Source organism: Rhagoletis pomonella, unplaced genomic scaffold (genome assembly GCF_013731165.1).
Source record: "Rhagoletis pomonella isolate Grant_MI unplaced genomic scaffold, Rhpom_1.0 Rhpom_scaffold_00003, whole genome shotgun sequence".
In the NCBI taxonomy this organism is placed as follows: Eukaryota; Metazoa; Arthropoda; class Insecta; order Diptera; family Tephritidae; genus Rhagoletis; species Rhagoletis pomonella.
The window spans coordinates 74,637,672-74,658,042 of NW_023458557.1; the positions used below are offsets into that span (position 1 = coordinate 74,637,672).

At 33.9% G+C, this 20,371-nt stretch overlaps 1 protein-coding gene across 3 annotated transcripts in view; it reads left to right on the forward strand.

Annotated features, from left to right (window-relative positions):
- The window catches only part of LOC118735518 (thrombospondin type-1 domain-containing protein 4), a 187,419-nt gene that overhangs the window by 134,772 nt on the left and 32,276 nt on the right, over nucleotides 1-20,371 (forward strand). For all 3 annotated transcript variants that reach the window (XM_036465313.1, XM_036465315.1, XM_036465316.1), the window contains 4 exons: nucleotides 15,984-16,185; nucleotides 16,260-16,441; nucleotides 16,502-17,494; nucleotides 17,559-17,709. In XM_036465313.1, coding sequence (XP_036321206.1) covers nucleotides 15,984-16,185; nucleotides 16,260-16,441; nucleotides 16,502-17,494; nucleotides 17,559-17,709 — 1,528 coding nt within the window. The remainder of the gene's footprint in view (nucleotides 1-15,983; nucleotides 16,186-16,259; nucleotides 16,442-16,501; nucleotides 17,495-17,558; nucleotides 17,710-20,371) is intronic.

Genomic DNA, 20,371 nt, shown 5'->3' on the forward strand with positions numbered 1-20,371 from the left:
AAAATTTTTTGCCAAAATGTTCAAAAAGTAAGGGGGTGTCTTTAAAGTGTTTACTAATATATATATGATGAGGCAAAGAAAATTTTCATTAGTAGAGTCGACGACTTCATATGTATGTATGAAGTTTGTTAAACCCCCCAAAAAAAACAGGAAACGATAATAAAAGGTATGATTGAAATTTAATGTCGTTCTCATAGCTTTGTTCCCAAGAAAGCTTAAAAACGTAAACCGAAATGAGAACCAAACATTCGGGAGTGTTTTCACAAGAACTAAAGTGAGAATAAAACTATCGAGAACGTTCTCAACGGGTATTGTATAAGGAAAAAACCCAAAGTGAACAAAATGCGAACAATACTTTCGGGTTCAGTTTTAGGAGAACCAAATAGGAGCAAAAGTCTCCGGAACGTTCTGGCAAAAAACAAAACGGGAACAAAAGTGTAAGGAGCTTTCTCTCGAAGAGCAATTTGGGAACTAAAGTGTCGGGCATGTTTTGCCAGCAAACGAAACCGGAACAAATTTTCTCTGGACTATTCACGATGAATGGAAGCGATAACTAAATTTGTGTTATAGCGCTGCATTATTTGGAAATGTTTTAATATAAAAATTAATCAAAAAAAAAAAAAAAAAAATTAAAAAATGTTTTAAAAAAAAAATAAAAAAAAAAAAAAAAAAAAAAACTGAAAGATATTTATGCAAATTAAGACAACAAAAGACTTAAGATACGAACTTGTCTTGCACAGAAAATTAAAAATTGGCTCTAAGTTTGTTCTTACATGAGTACATAAGTTAAAATAACAAACGGCGTTAAAATTTCATTTGTAAAAATAAAAATTCATGAAAAATATGGCTCAGCGCTCACCAACTCTTCTTGGTTGATATTGAAAGTCAGTTGCACGAAAAGAGGTCAGTGATTATGCTTAAGTGTCATCAAGTTGTTCCCCGAATTCCCCAGCTAACAGGGTCGTGAACCGCATTTCATAGGTGTTCCATTAGTGGACTGTTCACCCTAATTATAAATGATTAAGCTTTCCTCTGGCTTAGAATAAACAATCGTGGTTCTCATTGAAACGAGTTTTCATCCGAACTCGCAGACGACCCTCGCATTAAGTTCTCAAAACCTTTGTACTCGTTTTGTTCTCTAGTAGAACGCTCCTCAGACGTTTGAATTTATTTGATCCTCCCTGAAAACGTTCTCGATGCTTTCGTTATAATTTTTTTTTTCATTGGAAACGTTCCCGAAAGTTTCGTTCTCGTTTTGTTCCTTCTGAGCACGTTCCCGAGAGTTTTATTCGCATTTTTTTTTTCTTTACGGAAACACTCCCAAACCTTTTGTTTTCATTTTGTTCCCATTCCAACTGTTCTCCACACCTCTGTTTGCGCTGGTTCTTTTGCTGGAACGTTCTTGACATTTTTTAACCGGCTTCAAAAAAAGGTGGAGATTATCAATTCGTCGGATTTTTTCTATGTATGTTACCGCATAACTTTGGACCACGTCAACCGATATTTTTTGCATCGACACCTCCTTTCCCGATCATTGGGTGATGAAAAAATAACGGTACTCCTAAATTCTTATATGATAATTAAAGCGGTTTTGTTTTTTGCTTAAAAATTACTTCTCGAACAGAACTAAACCAAAACCGAAACGCGGTTTTGGTCACTGAAAAAGACGGACATCACCTTTTAAATACTGAGTTCCTCAGTATATTCGCCTTTGTTTACACGAGAACTCAAGTAAAATTACATACATATATATGTACGTAAGATATATTTATCGTTATAGATCGATATATTTATCGCCATTATTAACTTTATCGATTGTTGGTAGAGTTATCGATATTATTATCGATCTCGTTATATTTATCGGCTTACAATCTTTATTGATTATTAGTCATGTAATCGATATTATTAGCGATATTGTTATATTAATAGTCATCTTATCGTCACCGATTTTTTATAGCTTTTATTATCTATACATACATACATGTATATCTATCGATACCGTTTGTCACCTTTTTGATAGCATAGTCCTTAAGTTGAACACGCTCAAGCTGTTTGAATCGCAGTCTTCTGATCGGAGATTCAGTTTAAGTTCAAAAGTAAGTTGCATGGGGTTTTTCACTACCGCCTGGGAATTGATACTATTACCCATTACTGGTGTCATAATATAATATCGAGTGTCGAATAAATATTTGGACAGGAATTAAAAAAGGGTTAGAGAAATTTCGCTAAGAAAATAAGAAATTTTAAGATCAATTTCCGTCGATTATTTATTCGAGTCTTTTTTTAGGGCTTTCGATTTATGAAACGAATAGAAAGAAAATCGTTTTTGCAGCCTTTGATTAATCGATTGCCCATTTAATGCATTCATAAATGGCTTGGCAAGTACTACCGTTCGGACTTCTCGCTGGGTGTAATTATTAAAAAAAATATATCAAAACTACTTTTAAATATTTATGTAAATGGAAATCAAGGACAATTTCGCATTTACTACTTTTATTTTCACCTGTTTACTTAACTAAACAATTACATACATATTTAGATCCAATTATAATTGAAAACAGCATGCCCGTAAGCTAACAAGCTCGTGAACATTTGCACATAGTTTTTTGGTTTTCTTTTTTTTTCGACAAATTAATTTCGCGAAACCTCTAATTAAGCTATAAATCCATGCAAAAATGCTAATATAAAATTGCACAAACTAATTTAATAAGAAATCAATTTGTAGTTATTTTGCCAAAGGCGCTATTTAAGCTATAAAAAATTTGTGCGAACAAATATTTACTACAGTCGGACAACGGCGTCAACAGGTGATTAACTTAAAATGCAGAGTTTGGATTTACGTGCGCAAAAGAAATCTATTCAACGCCATCGTCTAGGTTTTACGACCGGAGCTAATTTGTTTGGTTGAAAACTATTAAAAATGGAACACATTTGCGAGAGTTACTGAAAAACAAATAAAGGCCATTTGGAGCACGTTTAAATGCCGAAATTATGTAAATTCAACTATATTCAATAATCATAAAATCCAAAGTGTACCGATTTTATGGAGATTAGCGCTTAAAATGCAGAAAAACATCTAAACTTAAACATAAAATAAAACCCAACAATGACAAATAAGAAGTGAAAGAAATAGCTATCATCACTATGGTATGCCATAGTCTATTAGGGGTAACAAAATGCAAGATGTTTTAGCGGAAATGTGGCAGGTGATAGGTACATAAAATTATTGGGCTTATTGCAGTTTATTGAATGGGAAAGTTGTGTATTTTTTTTAAGCGAGCGTGCTTTTTATTCAGCTGCTGCAGCGTTCGGACTACTGAAACTCGATTTAGGAGTAAATCATTTCATAAATCTTAGTAAAAATAAAATTTCTGTAGTATGTACATTTACGTTTTTTTTTTCGTTTTCAAAAATTTAAAAATTTGCCATTGACAAGTAAATAGAAAAGCATGTAAGAGTAACTAGTAAACCCGCATGGCGTTAAAACGCCAAAATTGAATTTAGCTTTTTAAACGGAGAGCCCTCTTCAAAAAACTAAAAAAATATTCCAAATGTAAGTCAGAGCTTTAGGCGATCAGTGTGAAAATTCTAAGGGAAGAGAGATGTGGCATCGTGTTGTAATTTCATTATTATTGCACACCAACCGGCCAAACTTTTTATTTGATATTTCAAATTCGAAGGAACGGCGCAGATTTGATGACCGTCACAAAAATTGCTCTAGCGAATTGTATATATTTGTGTAGTTAGATATGTATAGATGACTTTTCGAAAAGGTGGCAACTCTAATCAAAATTATTTTCTAACTAAAGTCTTCCTAAATCTCCTTCAATTGAACCAATATTTTAATATTTCATATAACTTGTATATAAGTTAACTGAATTCGAGTTTTCAAAACTGTGGCAACTCTGTTCAAAAGAATTTTGAAACTAATATCTTAAATTTCTTTCGTTTGACATTGTAATGCAAGTTCAATTAACCAATAATTTAGTTTGAATTCGATTTCTAAATATTTCATTTAACTTATTACATAATTTGAACTTAACTTTTAAAACTAGTGGCAACCCTCTTTTAATACCTCCTAAATAACAAAAATTTCTTTACCATTCTTCCGTTTTCCCCCATATTTTATATTAAAGATTCAAAATCTTTTCGAACTTATACATTCTTAAATGTCCTTTGTCTGACACCCATATTCATGTGTCTATTTAAATTAAATCTGACTTTCTAAACATGTGGCAACCCTTCTAAATGTAGTTCATAAATAAAGCTATTTCAAACTCATTTCGATTTATACCCATCTTTTAGTAATTCATTTAACTTATTAAACTATTTGAATTTAACTTTTTTAACATGTGGCAACCCTCTTCAAGCACCTCAAAACTATTCTAAATGTTCCAACTAAAGATTTCGTAACATGCATTCGTTTGGCATCCATATATTAATTTTTAACATATATAACTTGTATATAAATTAACCAAAGTCGACTCTTCCAACAGGTGGCCACCCTCTTCAAAAACATTTTCAAAGTAAAGCTTTCTTCAATCTCCTTCGACTGACATTGCGATACATTTGTCAATTAGCCGATGAATTTTTGAATTTGTTTTTTAAACATGTGGCAACCCCCTAAAATTAGTACAAAAATAAAGCTTTAGTAAACCCATTTCGATTGATTCTCATATTTTTATAATTCCTTCAACATTTTAACTAATTTTCGTTTAACATTTTAATCAGGTGGCAACCCTCTTCATAAACCGCAAAAATATTCTAAGTGTTCAAGCTAAACATTTCTTAACACTTCTTGTTTGTTTGTTTGTAACTCATATTATATATTTTTCAAACTAAAACCTGCTTAAATTTCGTTCTGTAGTAAATCTACTCCTATCGGAGTTTGGTCCGAACGCTGATCTGCTGTATAATGTCTAACATGTTTTTTCGAATATTAAATTTTGTTGAGTTGCTGTATGAAGAATCATTACATAAAAAATAAATTGGGATTACATAAATCGCTTTACAAGAGTAAATAATTAGCATAATTACAACATTTTTTAACAACTAAGAAGGTCAGAGTTATAAAGTTTAAACAAGTTTTGTATATAATTTGAAGTAGCGTAAGATCCGAACATATTGTCGATTTGCGCGCATCGGCTTGCCGGATACAACGTATTTCTTAGCATAGGTTGCCTAAAAAATTTCGGTCCAGGCTATGATTAATTGAAGATAATGAAAGCCATTTTTTTTTTGCAATAATTGCACTCATCTGTTTGCGGAACGAAATGGATACCAATGGAAAGGAAGATAGATAGATAGATGGAGACTCCATTACATTTTCTTATGGAGTGTGAGGCCGTTGCAAGCAGGAGGAATAGGAGCATAGGGCACCTGTGGCCAAGAGAGGAGCATATACACTCACTATCCCCGGGATCTATTATGAAATTTTTAGAGCCTCTGTAGCTGGTCGAGGTGTTGTGATGAGCTAAGGGCACAATAGACCTACCGGTCGCAGTGCTACACCTATTTAATATCTATCTATCTATCTGATAGAAAGGAAACCGCGCCGGCATCCAAAAAACGATATGTTGCCTACTTTTTTCTAGTCACTAACAAGGGTTGCCACGTGTTCCAGTACGACTTTTTTTTTTTTGTAATTCGCATCCATCTGCTTGCCAGTCGCGTTAGATTTATGTCAAATTCAAGGTAATTTTATGGTGAGTGCAGTTGTATAGGGTTGCCTGCGAAAAAGCTGTCAAAAATAGAAGTTCCGTGGATTTGAAGATATATAAAAAATGAGCAGCTATAATTTTTCACTGCCGGAATTGGTGCGTCATCGATGTGATATTTAACTATAGCCAGCAGCGGTATTCTGACAATCGCTATGTAAATTTTTCGTCGCCAAAATTCTAAAAGTATACAGCATGGAATACAGCTGTGGAAGTGCTGAGTACTTTACCGAAAAAAGTCTCTCGAATAAAATATTATTTTGCAAGTCAACGTGTATTATTATTTTTAAACCTTTATATATAGTACATACATACATATACAATATGTAGTATGTAAGTATGTTTCAATGCATATTTTTTTGCTGCATAAATTGCTTGCCTTTGTTGCTGTTGCCATTTTATAAAAAAAAATCGTAAAAATTATCAAGAGCAACTGGCCACTGCTTACCAGCATATAGCAACATTGTTTATTGAAAAATTATTCCAAGCCATTAAATTCAAATACCGATCAACAAGAAAATTGTACGCATTTATTTTGCATATTTAAAAATATTTAAACGTCAAATTGCAAATTGGCCAATAAAACGATATCGACACATTCAATGGGCTGTTGCGCACATGTTTCGTGCATTGTATGTACACATGAAGGTACATAGAGCACGCCACTGCCAACAATAACAATAAAGTGTTTATGGTAAATCAAAAAATTTACACATATAACAAAAAAAAAAAAGATTACAATGAAATAAAATTAAGAAATAGAAAAGATCTTGTTTGCGGCGATTACTTGTAGATGCAGCGATAATCCGTTGCAAATTTACAAGTAAACATAAATTGACTAAAGGTCAAATTGTGTTGACGTTAAAAATGCAACTGCTGTTGACAGCGAACAGTAGTGGTGGCGGTGACGGTGGCGATGGCTTTTGTTGAGGTTCAACGAATCAAAAAAAAAAAAAAATCACCTGAACACCGCAATTCGACAAAGCATCGCGCGCAAGTATAATAATATTGTTGCTTGCAATAAGCCACATGTTGTAACAACAAACATACCAAATTAAACAACAACAACAAAATTTGTCAGCAAACAGAACGGCAATAGTGGCAGCCAAAGTCTCGACTCCTTAAGTGAAGGATGATAGATGCATATCGTCGGTTAAAGTACAAAACCGCGTATCGTCATTCTGCAAAACCGCGTAACTGACATTGGCTGCCAAAAATTGGATTTGCTCACACAAGCTCTTGGCTCCATCCTTATCCATTCGTCCTGAAATATATTAGCCAGAAGTGCGATTTCTTTATAAAAAAAAAGAGAACCATTTAGAAATATGGGTGTTTTTACACTCTAGAAAATGATTTCTAAAACTTCACACACGCGGTTCTGCATTTTGTTGATACGCGGTTTTGCACTTGAAACGACGATATGCGGAGACGTGGACATTGGTATGGACGGACGGCTGGACGGACAATTGGGCAGCTAGGCCATACAGTAAGATGTGTGAACAGCCAGACAGCTGAGCGCGAATAGGCGGACAGTGGCAGTGAAGGCGGCGTACACGCGCTACGTTAAACGGTCGCTTAAGTTGTCGTTTCTAAGTATAATGTGTTTGAGTAACACTAAAAGCCTTATGGAACCGGTTTATTTGTGTTTTAGACGTTTTTTTTTTATTACAGCTGAGTTGTTTTAAATTGTGTGTGCAGTGGCATGCAGTCGAGTGTTTAGTCGCATAACACTTCATAAAAGCTTATAAAGCAAAATCCATATGTAAACAAACCATTTTTTATATGAGCTGGCTGGCTGCTGGGCAATTAGCGGCGCATTTGCGAGTTATGCTACGTTTATGCTATAAATTAAATAAAAATTTGGAAAATACCCATTTTGGGCATTCAGCGGTGCGAATTATATGTCTGTGTAATGTTTGTATACAAATATCGGCGTTTCCGCTTGAAATTGCAGTACATAGTAAGTCGTTGATTGACTACATACATACATATGTAGTTTTTAAGAGCTATTTTTGCAAATATTTGAAGTACAACTTCGGCCTAAGTAGCCGTTTAGCAACCGCCTTGACTGAAAAGATAGCGGTATATAGCACGATGTAAAGAACAAAGATGGCGCCCATCACCGTACCGCTATCCCGCTCTCAGTGAATTTGACGGAATCGCTGTTTGTTTGACGTCACCCTTGTGCAACTTGTTTACGTTTTCTTCTTCTTCTTCCATTCTTGCTCGCGTTTTCGCATTTCTCACTGGGAACTGTACCAGCGAGACGTCACACAAAAATTATTCTCAAAAAATTCTCACTGATGCGCGCAATCTTGTATTCTATCATTCTTGGGCTTATATGTACATACATACTCTGGGCCGTCAAGAGAAAATCCGGGCGTCGTAGTAAATATCTGTGTGGACCCGCATTCCACAAAAAAAAAATTTCATAAAAAAAATTTACAACGATCTCACTGAATATAAATACACTTAACTTTATTCTTGTAAAAACTTCGTCTAAAGGGTGAATGGTTTTTGCTATACTGTTGCAGTATTGCCAAACATTTTTCGTGAAAAATCCGTCCAGTGAAAATTAAATCTTCGAAAGTTGAAAAATACTGAAAAAAAATTCATTCGTTTAGGTCCTCATGGTATCATAATGTATCTAACCTACGATCCCTAAGTCATCCAGTTGGAGAACAGGAAAACACTGATAGCTAATTAAACTATCATGCGCAGATCTTATATTTTATAATATGTATATACAACAACGGTAGGTGGAAGGAAGAATTGACAATTTTAAATAAATATCAAAACCAATGAGACCAGTTAGAGCTTGGTTAATGCTTTTTATTGACAAAAGACGAAATACGTACATACACTCCTGCATGCCTTCATTTTATCTTCAAAAGAATAGTATGTACATTAGACTGCATCACCGAAAAAAGTTGCGATTTTTCCGCCGGGATTACAAAACTTATTTTATTTCAAGACCTCCACCAAAATATTTCGGAAAAATATTAAGATTTACGTGAGCTGGAACGATTTGAAAATACCTCGAAAAATGGAATTTTTTATGAATAAAAATATTTTCTCCAAGAGCTTTTTGAAAGAAGTCCCCTCAGATGACAAAGTACATTAAGCTCAAAAAATCTGCATAAAATTATTTAAAAATCTTTTCACCGGGATCGTAAGAATGAGATTTTTGATACTGTTTTTTTTCCTTTTTTCAAAGATTGATTTACGAAAAACTTGAATAACTGAGCCAAAACTGTTCTGATTTAGACTAATGGGATCCCAGTAGAAAGTTATTTTCACACTGTTTTTGTTTCTGTCCAAAAAAAAGTCATTCGTGTCCCAATTTTTTTTTTTTTTTTAAATACCAACACATCTTAATCCAACTTTGAATGAGGTTTGTTCATCCTATCTTTCTCTTTCATCCTTTGGATGAGTTTATTAGCAAAGAAATAAAAAGGGTGAGAAGATACCTTTAAAATGACACCTCTTAGGTCTAAATCGGAAGAGCCAATCTTTGAAAAGAGTTAAAAAAACAGTATCAAAAATCTCATTATTACGATTCCGCAAAAAAATTTTTTTTAAATTTTTTAAAAAGTTTTTATGCATATTTTTTAAGCTTAAAGCGTTTTGTCATTTGAGGAGATTTAAAAAAAATCTTTACGAAACTATTTTTATTCAAAAAAAAACTTATTTTTTGGAGGTATTTTCAAATCGGTCCAGCTCACACTTGTATGGGGAGTGATGCAGTCTAATGTACATATGTATAGTTGGTTACATATTTGCATACGTACCCACCAGCAGTATCTAGGTGCAAGCCTAAAATATTTTGGCAAATTTTCTTTTTTCCCCAGCCAACACATTGTGGCTTTCTAATTCCGACTTTCTTATCAAATGACCTCACCAACACTTGTTGCATGCAAAAACATAGTTAACTGTACCAGTCAGCATCTATTGCATGCTAAATAATAAATATCGCCCGTATGAAAATACCTTTGTTATTGAATAGCATGTACATTAGGGTGGTAGAAAAAAAAGTAAAGTCGGAATTTGAATGTTCTCATCCGCTAGGAATGTTCAATACTGAAACAAATTTCCCCATGTTTTTTTTTTTTTTTTAAATACATAATCAGAGGTCGCTCAAAGCGCTCAAAGTTTGCCATGTATTTTATATGGAGAAAAAACAAGTTTTCGTAGAAATGGTGAAGAATTCTTGAAAATCAATGTTTTTCGATCGCAAAGCTCAGTTTCTCTTCAGGAGACTTACAATAATAATGCCCGATTGTTTATTTAATTTTTTTAATAGGTAGTAACTATTTTTATAAAAAATACAAAAATTCCAAAAAATGCAATGGGCGGACCCCCAATAAACAATCTGGTATAATTTTTTGAAGTCTTCTGAAGAGCAGCAGAGTTTGTCGATTGAAAAGTATTGATTTTCAGGGACTCTATAGCATTTCTATGAAAAATAGTTTTTCCCACATAAAGTATGTATGTACATGGGAACTTTGAGCGCTTTGGGTGATTCAAAAAAAAAAGCGGTATAATTTGTTTTTTTATATAAAACAAGCCTAAAGGGTGAGAGCAATAAAATTCCTTTGCTTTATTTCGCATGCACTTTTATACCACCCTAATGTACAAACATACATATGTACGGCAGATATGCTAGCGCTTGTAAATCATAAAAATTTCTATCTGTTAGGTTGTTAAGTGTATCTATAGAGATGTAAATTGTTGGCAAACATTTGTGATTTCACTGATTAATTTGTTGTATGGGGATCAAAGAGCAATGCATGTACTTGCATGTATGTAAGTAAATGCACAATTCAATGAGTTTATCTGTTTGCATGCGAGTTTGTATAGATGTGCGATGGAGTGAGCAGAATGCTGCTAATTTATGGACACATGGAAATTGTTAGAATATAGATTTTAATTTGTGATTTATGTTTGCATTGGAAAATTTTCTTGAACAATAAGTACCGTAACGTAGGTGTAATAAATTTGAAGATTGCGTGAGCGATTTGGCATTGTGCGTACGTGCGTGCGTACAACTAAGAACAGTAATGGCCAGCATGCGAATAAAAAATGGAAAATAATTATGTATGGCACTACAAAGCATGCAATTGTATGTATGTATATTTTTGATCATATTCAGATAAATATGTAGTATTAATTTTTTTTCCAAAACTAAACCAAACTTTTGTGAACCTGTTATTTATAGATATTTTAAGAAGAGAACTAAATAGATAATTTACATATTATACCTTTTAATCAACTTTTGTCGAATTAGCACTTCCTGCTAATAAATATCAAGCAACTTTAGGCCGCTTATGCAAATTTCTCTTTGTAATCGCATTAGTGTTCAGCTACTTATGATTTGTTTATATGTACATACCTGCCATGGCATAGGAGAAAAAGGTACATTTTTGTAATTTACCGCTTAATTATGCTTGGCTTAATGGGCGAATTAACACTTTTAATTAAAATGACAATATACGCAGGCGCAAACGCACGCTTTGCTCAGTTGAGAGTTATACTTTAATGGATTTAATAAACTCGTAAATTTCAATAATATTTTTTTTTTTTTTACTGACAGTTAAGAAAGTAATGCCGATTGTCAAATGAAAACACTTCAAAATGGTGCCTTTGTTTACAGATTTACCGTAAATTTATTTGCATTTTTCAAGGGCATTTTTCTATTGCCCCTTTTTGAGAAGCTAAAAGGCAATTCATTCATGTTTCAAATTATTGTCACTTATGTTTAACATAAATACAGTTTATTGTTTAAAATGGTGTTGTTGTTGTTGTTTAAAATGTTGATAGTCTTAATTCACGGGATATCAGCTACATACAGTGGCGGTCAGAAATGTATGAATGGTGTCTAATTTTTAATATATATATACAATGCTTTTCAAGCCATAATTTTTTTTGATATTTTTCTAATAAAAACATGGTTTATGCTTTAACAAAAATTATATACATAAATCACACTCTCAAACTTTATAAAGAACTTAGAAACATTTCAAAAATGCTTAACTAAATTTGGAGCTTTTTAACCAGAATTTTTTGGGTATGCAGTTAACAAGCTTTTAAAATTTTAGTAAAATGAGTGCAAGTTTTGAGCGGCTATAAAATCGCATTGATTTTTAATAATTTTCTTTGCTAACGTTTTTTGCGGTTTTTTCATATAAATAGCGAAATTTAGTAAAACTGGCGTTGACTTTTTTATTTTTTTCGCAAACGGTCTTGCGCATATTCTTCCACAAGAAATTCATGTTTATATGGAAAAAAGTGCAAAACGCCATCAACAAAAGAAAAATTATTAAAAATCAATGCAATTTTTTAGCCGCTCAAACCTTACACTTATTTATTTTACTAGAATTGTATAAGCTTGTTAGCTGCATACCCAAAAAAGGTCTAAAAATGTTGGTTAAAAGGCTCGAAATGTAGATCTAAGTTCTGCACAAAATTTGAAAGTGAATATATAGTTTTTGTTAAAGCATGTACCATATTTTTATAAAAAAACATATCAAAAAAATTTAGCTCCAGAAACATTGTAAATCTTGAAAACGAAACATCATTCATCCATTTTGGACCGCCACTGTAAGTGTCATTTAATGATAACTAAATCAACTTTATTGATTTCGTGCATAAATTTAAAAGTTTTTACTCGTAAACTGTTAGAACCTTGGGACTCTGCCTCGTAGTTTTTTAGTGCGCGCACTCACTATGTAAGATTTATTGAACAGCTTTGCGTAACCGTATCCATTGCCTACGTCGCTAGTCACTAAAGAATTCGGATCGTGTCGATTAAAAATACATACATATTTGATTTGATTTGATTTTGACAACTAAACATTTCTGTTCTATATAAGTTTCTACGAATAATAAATAAAGTAAAAAAAAATTATCGAGATTTAAGTGAATTAAAATGTTGAAGAAACTGTTGTTGGCAATATTGGTGAGTTAAGTGTCAGTTGATTATTTTTATTTATATATTGTACTAAGATAAGTATCTATATTTAGTAACTAAATTTATGCAAACATTTTAAACTTAACGGTTGTAAGCGGAACTAAATGAGGGAGCGTAAACAATATAATTAAGGGAAAATTGGCTAGTTATTTGAAGTATCAATGCAATAGCACTATGTTACTCCTTCACTCCAAATAGTCGTGACCTAATGACAGCCAGAGGTCATTACTAGCCATATGACCATCAAACTAAATCGGTCTAGTGTAGATTTTTCCACAGATTTACACAGTCTGCCGACTATCGCAAGAGCAATGAAAGCAACATATTTTTTGATTTCAAAATAAAAAACAGGGGTCTAATTTTTTCGGTATAGTGGCCTAGCGAGTGAGAGTATTAAATTTCTGACTTTACTTTCTTTTTGGACCACCGTAATGGACATAGGTATGTTGAGTAGGAAGGTGTCTATGGTGATGCTTCTGTGGTAAAGAATCGGAAAAAATCTATTTCATCACGCTTTTAGACTTGCTATGGAGAGAACACTGCCTCCCGTTTCTGCAAATACTTATGTTCGCCTGGATAAAAGATTGTCGTATATTACTTTCGGCAGGTCTTGGGAAATCGCGTTTGCAGTTTAGAATACAATTTCTCAAAAACGCGACGGTACATTTTCTCCGAAGTCTCGGAGAATGTTACTAGTTCACGAAATTCTTAAATTATTTTATTTTTATTGTTTATTGGTTATTATTTTTTAGTTTATGAAGGATTTTATTTAGAAAAATTTTGTCGTATGCGCAGTGTTGCCAGATTTATTTTTTTTTTAATTTGTATAATTTAGGAAAAACTGTATTTTCTACAAAAAAAAACATTAACGTGTGTTTTAAAAAAATTATGGTTTTTTAATTTAATATTTTATTTAACTAAAAAATAGACTTTATAAAATGAAACATTTGAGCCTTTGATTCGATACCTAAAATTTAGTACCTCCTGAAGCATTTTTAAAGAAATCTTTAGTTCTTAAGATACCAGAGGGTTTGGAATGTCTAGTTTATTTCTTGTTTTAACCCTCTACCGCATACGAACCCAAATATGGTTTAAAAATATATCAAACTAAATGCATTGAGAAGTTAACTACAAATTACGGAACGTAATTGGTTTGCCTATGGTTATATGACATTTGAATATAACCTCATATTCGTGTGCACGGAACTCAACTGCAAAAAAGAAAAACAGAACGCAAGTTTTTCTTAAAAAAAAATATTTTTATTAATTCACACATCCTCTTCTCTGTCAATCAATAATTGGTTTACCACTGCCCAAATGTTTTCTATTGTTTTCATAGAATTTTCCAAATATTTCTTTCCAAAATAAAATTTAAATCAAATGACTTCGAATCGTGTTTTTCTTTCGTTATAGGTTTAGTAATAGGAAAATAACGTGTTTTCCACAGTCAAAACTTTTTTATTCACCTCCTGCATAATTCATGCAGTAGAGGGTCAAATTGATTTGGGGAAATATTCGTTCCCCATTTTCTGTGGCGACGCCAATACAAAGGACAGCTGAAACCAGTTGTTTCAAATGAAGAAATGCGGGACCTTCATCGTCTCCCTGTTATTTATCTTACAAAAAAAAAATAATCGAAAGAAAAACTTTAATTTGTTCGTTCAACTGTACTTTACATTTAAAACGGCCAATCTTGCAACATTGTGTATCGACGGTAATTTGGCAAAACCTCGTATCTCAAAACACTCTCTAAAAAAAAAACTCTATTAATAACAGAAAATCATTTTCTCGTAAGTTTTTTACTAAATATTAAAGATTAATTACTTTTTGTTAATTAAGAATAATAAATAATAAATCGTGGTATTTAAAGGCCAATTTTGAATTAATTTTACGAGATACGAGGTTTTGTCAAAGTACCGTTGGTATTTGTCAACAATTTTGCAGCCACTTTTTGTGATATACGACAAAATGTGATACAAATTTGCATTAAATTAATGATACCTTTTAATAAAGATATCTCGGAAACTAAAGGAGATATCCAAAAACAGCATCAATCGAAAAATCATATTTTAGAATATATAACTGCATCTATAACAAAAAATCGTCAAAGTGACGCTTACGATAATGGTTTATCCAGGCGACGATACATAACTGGGGATTAAAAAACAAAAAAAAAAACGTGAACCACTTCCCCTTCACACTTCAGCTACCCAAAATGTATTACAACTAGAATGAAGATTTTAGAAACACCCTAATACATATACATAGAGATCTAAAGCTAAAATTCTTCATCAAACAATCAACGTTTTTCGCTTTTTTATCGGAGTCACTTTAGACTCGCCCCTTCAACTAAGCAACTATCCTCCGGGTCGATTACGCCAGCAATATCACAGTGCTTTTACTTCGAAATCATTCTGGAATGTGCTTATCGTTATTACTTATCCTTCTGGGACCCATAACCCAGACGAATGAAATGCCCATTGTTACGTCCGTTGAGCTCAGTATAGACAAGTACTCGCCTACAGTTCGCAGATGCTGAGATATCTAATAACATGTTCTTTAATATAAATTCCTAGAACTTCCACTCGTAATATGCTTACGAAATTATTTACTTAATCGAGATGTGAGAGCGACCTCTGCTTTTCTCGAAAATCTGTATATCTGACTCTATGCTAGTATCCAATTTGGATTCGTCACCATAGATGGAAATGTTACCTCTTCGATTACTCTGCATTCTAGAAAGAAATTTCACCCAAAAGTTTGACGAAGAAAGGGTACTCGGTCTTACTCTTTCTTTAGGCTCAAATACTTATCGAGAAATTCATTGGTCGTTTCGGTATCTGAAAATATTGGACTATGTATATCTATCACGAAGTCTAGAACTTACAATGTTTAGGCTGGAAATAGAAGCACATAAGTCCATCAGTTTTTTACTCCATCTACTAAGGGCCGTTTTCTCAAGTAGCTTTTAGTATTTATCTACCCCTTAAACACAAAAAAAATGTGATTGCAGGGCAGATAAATTTTAAAAGCTACTTGAGAAAACCGCACTTAGAAGTGGATCTCAAATTCTTAAAATTTTTCTGGGTATCAACTTAAAGATATTTTAAACCCAGAGTTTCTTAATATGAAGTTTTTGAGTTGAAGACCTTTTTCCTTGTAAGACATGTCCCTCGTTGCCCTTACGAAACCTTTTTAAGAAATACACCGTTAATATAACATGGGTTTAAGAATTATTTCTAAGAACTAATTCCATTTTGACTTTTACTAATTACAATATTCGCAACTACTTTCAGGCCGTTCACGCAACAGGCATCATCACGGGACTCTCTGCCAATAGTGGCTCGGTCAACTGTGGCGGTTTGATTTGCCGCCCAATAACGGGTATCTTTACACGCGATCCGCTGCCACAAGATGCTTACGTGCATGTAGCCACAATACCAGCCGGTGCCTCGAATATTTCTATAACTGAACTGGGGAACAGCATAAATTTACTAGGTAAATAGAAGATATCTGGAACGAACAGCTGCCTCTATTTTCTACTTTTTAACTGTATCTTATTCCTTTTGTAGTGCTGCGCTCACCTGATCAGAAATATATATTCAATGGCGATAATATGGCATCGGATAGTGGCGCCTATGAGGCTTTGGGCGCAATTTTCGACTATCATCGTATCGATGGATTGCAGCAGGGCGAAGGCGTAACAGAGTGGATAACTTGCTTAGGCCCCATAAGAGACATGCTGGAGTTGATGGTAAGTAATTTAAAATCAAATACTCAAATTTCATTCTAAATAACTCAATAACCACTATAGATCTACAGCAAGTCCTCGAATCCGGGCATCAAATATGAGTATCTCCTGCCTATAACCTCCGATTCAGAAGAAAATGAACTATCCGTAGAGAGTGAAGCATTTTTGAAAAATGGTCCAGAAGAAAGTTTTGCTAGCAATTCGCGCTCGGGTCGACGTCGCCGCTTCAATTGGAAAGTGGTAGGTTTTAGCGCCTGTTCTAAGACTTGCGGTGGTGGCATACAGACACCAATTGTACGCTGCGTACGGGAGAATCCAATACGTTATTATTCACAACGCCGTTGCATGCATTCCGAGAAGCCGATGCTGAATGAAAATCTCCTGCGTTGCAACACTCAACCATGTCCTGCCTATTGGCGCATAGAAGACTGGAGTGAGTGTCATTGCCAACAGGGTGAGGGCTATCGTGAACGCGATATAAGTTGTGTGCAAGAGCTCGCTTCAGGCATTGTTATTCACGTAGACAATTCAGCTTGCATCGAAGAAATGCCAAACCAGCGTAAACCATGCGATTGCCCGAAGAATAGGCGTCGCTCACATGTGGCACGCTACCGCATGGCGCACGCTGGATCCAATGGCACACATAATCACCGTGGGCGCGATAAGACTGACAAGTCCGGTATTTGGCTAATGTCCGATTGGAATCAATTTTGCTCAGTGGAATGCGGTACAGGCGTAGAATATCGCACGATCTTCTGTGATCGTTCCAAACCGAACACGGATCGCTGTGATCCACGTACAACGCCTGAGATTACGCACCCATGCCAACGTGATCGTGATTGTGAGAAGGGTGAATGGTTCGCTGGACCGTGGACATCGTGCAATGGTAATTGTTTTAATTTAACACGCTCGCGTCCCGTCTATTGCATACACAATCGGGAAATTGTGACGGATGAGGAGTGTAAACCTGAGTTGAAGCCGCAATTGGTGGAAAACTGTCTACACGAAGAAGTGGAGTACTGCGGACCGCGTTGGCATTACTCCGAATGGTCGGAGGTGAGTGGATCCAATGGTCTTCAAATTTAAAAAATAAAGATTTCCTTTTTTTTCTAAATTACAGTGTACGAAAACATGCGATGGTGGTACCCAGCGACGTTCAGTAAAGTGCTTGGAGTACGATGAACGCGAGAGTTCAATGCGTGAATCTTCAAAGTGTCGCTACTCATTGCGCGAGCCTATCTACCGCAGTTGCAACACGCACAAGTGTGAAGGTGAGCTATAATGGTATCTATTAGGGCAATCAATCCTGGGAACCAGAATCTCGGGATTGCGAGGTCCCGAACACTTTTCCATGCTGCGAAATCCCGGGATTACAGCTCCGGGACCCGAGACTTATTTGCACAATGTGGCAAGTTCTAGAGTCGGAGTGAAAGTGAAATTGTAAATGATAAAATAAATTTACGTGCATTTGACATGAAAAACGAGAAGTACGGAACACGGATGTTAATTTCAGAGCCTGCCTGAAAAACTTTATTTGCTCAAACATGTTGTGAAAGAACTGTGTAAGAACGAAAAAAATTGGTAGCAATTGAATACACAAGAAACTTATATAGTGTGGCAGAGTTGCTCTTCATTTTACTTTGTTGGCATGGTTTTGGGGTTTGAATTTCTGTAAATATGAGTGTTTTTTATTAAGATGCATTATGCTCCGTATAATAGGCGGCATACACAGTGCGTCTGACTCGTGAGTAGGTTTGGATGTGTTTGTGAAAATAAATATGTGTTAGTTACACTAACATGAGTCCCGTGATGACTCTGAATGATTGAACTGTGTGTAGTCGAAGGCGAGTCAACACGTACAAAAATGACGCGCGAGTCAGACACATCGTGTATGCCGCCTATAAGACCAAATGTGGCGACAAAGAATCTGCGTGGTTTAATTTTTTGATTTCTGAGGACGGTGAGCCTACTACAAAATGCAAACATTTTGATAAAGTCGAAATCTAGAAAAATCTAGGGATAACCCCGAAACCCCGGGATTTGTAAAATGCTTCGGGATTGAATACCCCAGTATCTATAGACATTGGGATATAAACGAGGAAAGTATGAAAGGAAAATTTATAAGCTTTAAAGACTATTACATGTTTAATGTATTATAATACGAGTATCTTTTATATTGAACTAATGTCAAATACATTTTTGATAAAGAACTTACATTTTAAGTTTTTCATCGATTAATACTCAAAATATTGATGGAAGGTAGGACATTGAAGAAAAAAGTATCAAATCACAAAAATTATATTACTTAATTGTAATTGCATATTTTAAATTGTATCGGAACTGACATGTATTCAACAAGTAGAACAACCATCAAGATGAAATAATTTTCCAAATTCAATTTCACGAAATAGTAAATTATTTTATTTTTTACATTTGCTCCATTGGTCAACAATTTTGCAGGCACTTTGTATGACGGTCGTACGTGATAGCATATTTTACAGTTTTAACGATACTTTTTACTCAATATCTCGAAAACTAAAAGATATATATTTGTGTTTGGTTTGGTAGGACTGTATTATTAATTCAACGTTTACTAAATTACCGATGGAATTTTAGTCAATATATAGGAAACTAAAGGAGATGCACAAAAACTAATCGAAAGATCGTATTTTGAAATGTATAACTGCACCTATAACTACAAATTGTCAAAATGGCGTTTACGATAATCGTTTATTAAAAAATCTTATAAAATAATCAAATTTTGTAAAAAAAAGTTTAAGTTTTTTTATAAATTCATTAATTTAATATTTCCCGAAAATCGCAAACAACACTAAGATGGAATTAAAATAAACAAAATCTCCGAAATGCAAAATTACCCGCATATATGTATACTAGTACCGGGGAAAAGTATTTGTGCAGTGGATTTTTCCCATTGTATGCAAAGGTTTTTATTCTAATTTCTTTCCCCAAATTTTGTATAAAAATATAGGTCATACTACAATAAAAATAATAAAAAAAAATCTATAAATTTGCGCAAAACTCAGAAAAATTCAATAAAATTGTATAAAAATTAAATTTTAGTATAACAAAGTGCAAGTTTTAAGTAGCTGACAAATAGCGTTGATTTATGGCATTTTATTTTTGTAGAAGGTGTTGCTCATTTCCCCCTTCTTAAAAAATCGTCGAACATATTTTATATGGAAGAAAATTTACTTACATCTTCAACAAAAAATAAAAAGATTGCCATAAATCAACGCAATTTTTTAGCAACTTCAAACTTGCACTACAGTTTACAATCTGCTTTATTTCTACAGTATTTTCTCTTTAATTTGATATCCACACTGTGTTCCTACATTGCACTGAATTTTTTAAACAAATTTTTTAAATAATCATATTTTTAAATTTCGAAGTCCTTTAAAAAAATTGTGACGTCAGAGAGAAAAACTAAAACCGCAGTTTTACTATATTTGGCTCATAGTTTAGCGAACATGTAGTATACTGCTTTTTTTTGTATGTAAAATTGACTGCCGCAATGTGTGTTATCTGTGCTTTCATCTAGGTATTATGTATTGCACACATTTAATTTTCATTACGAAAATAATCACACAAAATTGCTTTCAAACGACTCTGCATCATATTTCCTAAATTTAATTATTCATGCCATGCGGCGGCCTAAGAATATGCTCACAATTATACACACGTCTGACTGCACCTTTATGTGCGACCATTTTTTGCTCAACCGACGCCCAGTGATCGGACTTGAAAAAAATCCTGTTTGGTAGAATCTGGAAAAAAATGTGGTAGATTTCAAAAAAAATGTGGTAGATCCAGTGTTACCGCTGAAAATTTTTCGAAAGTCGCAAAAAGTGTCACAGTCGACAAAAAAGTGTCTTAAAGTCATTCAAATCGTTTAAAGCATGGATGTAAATACTT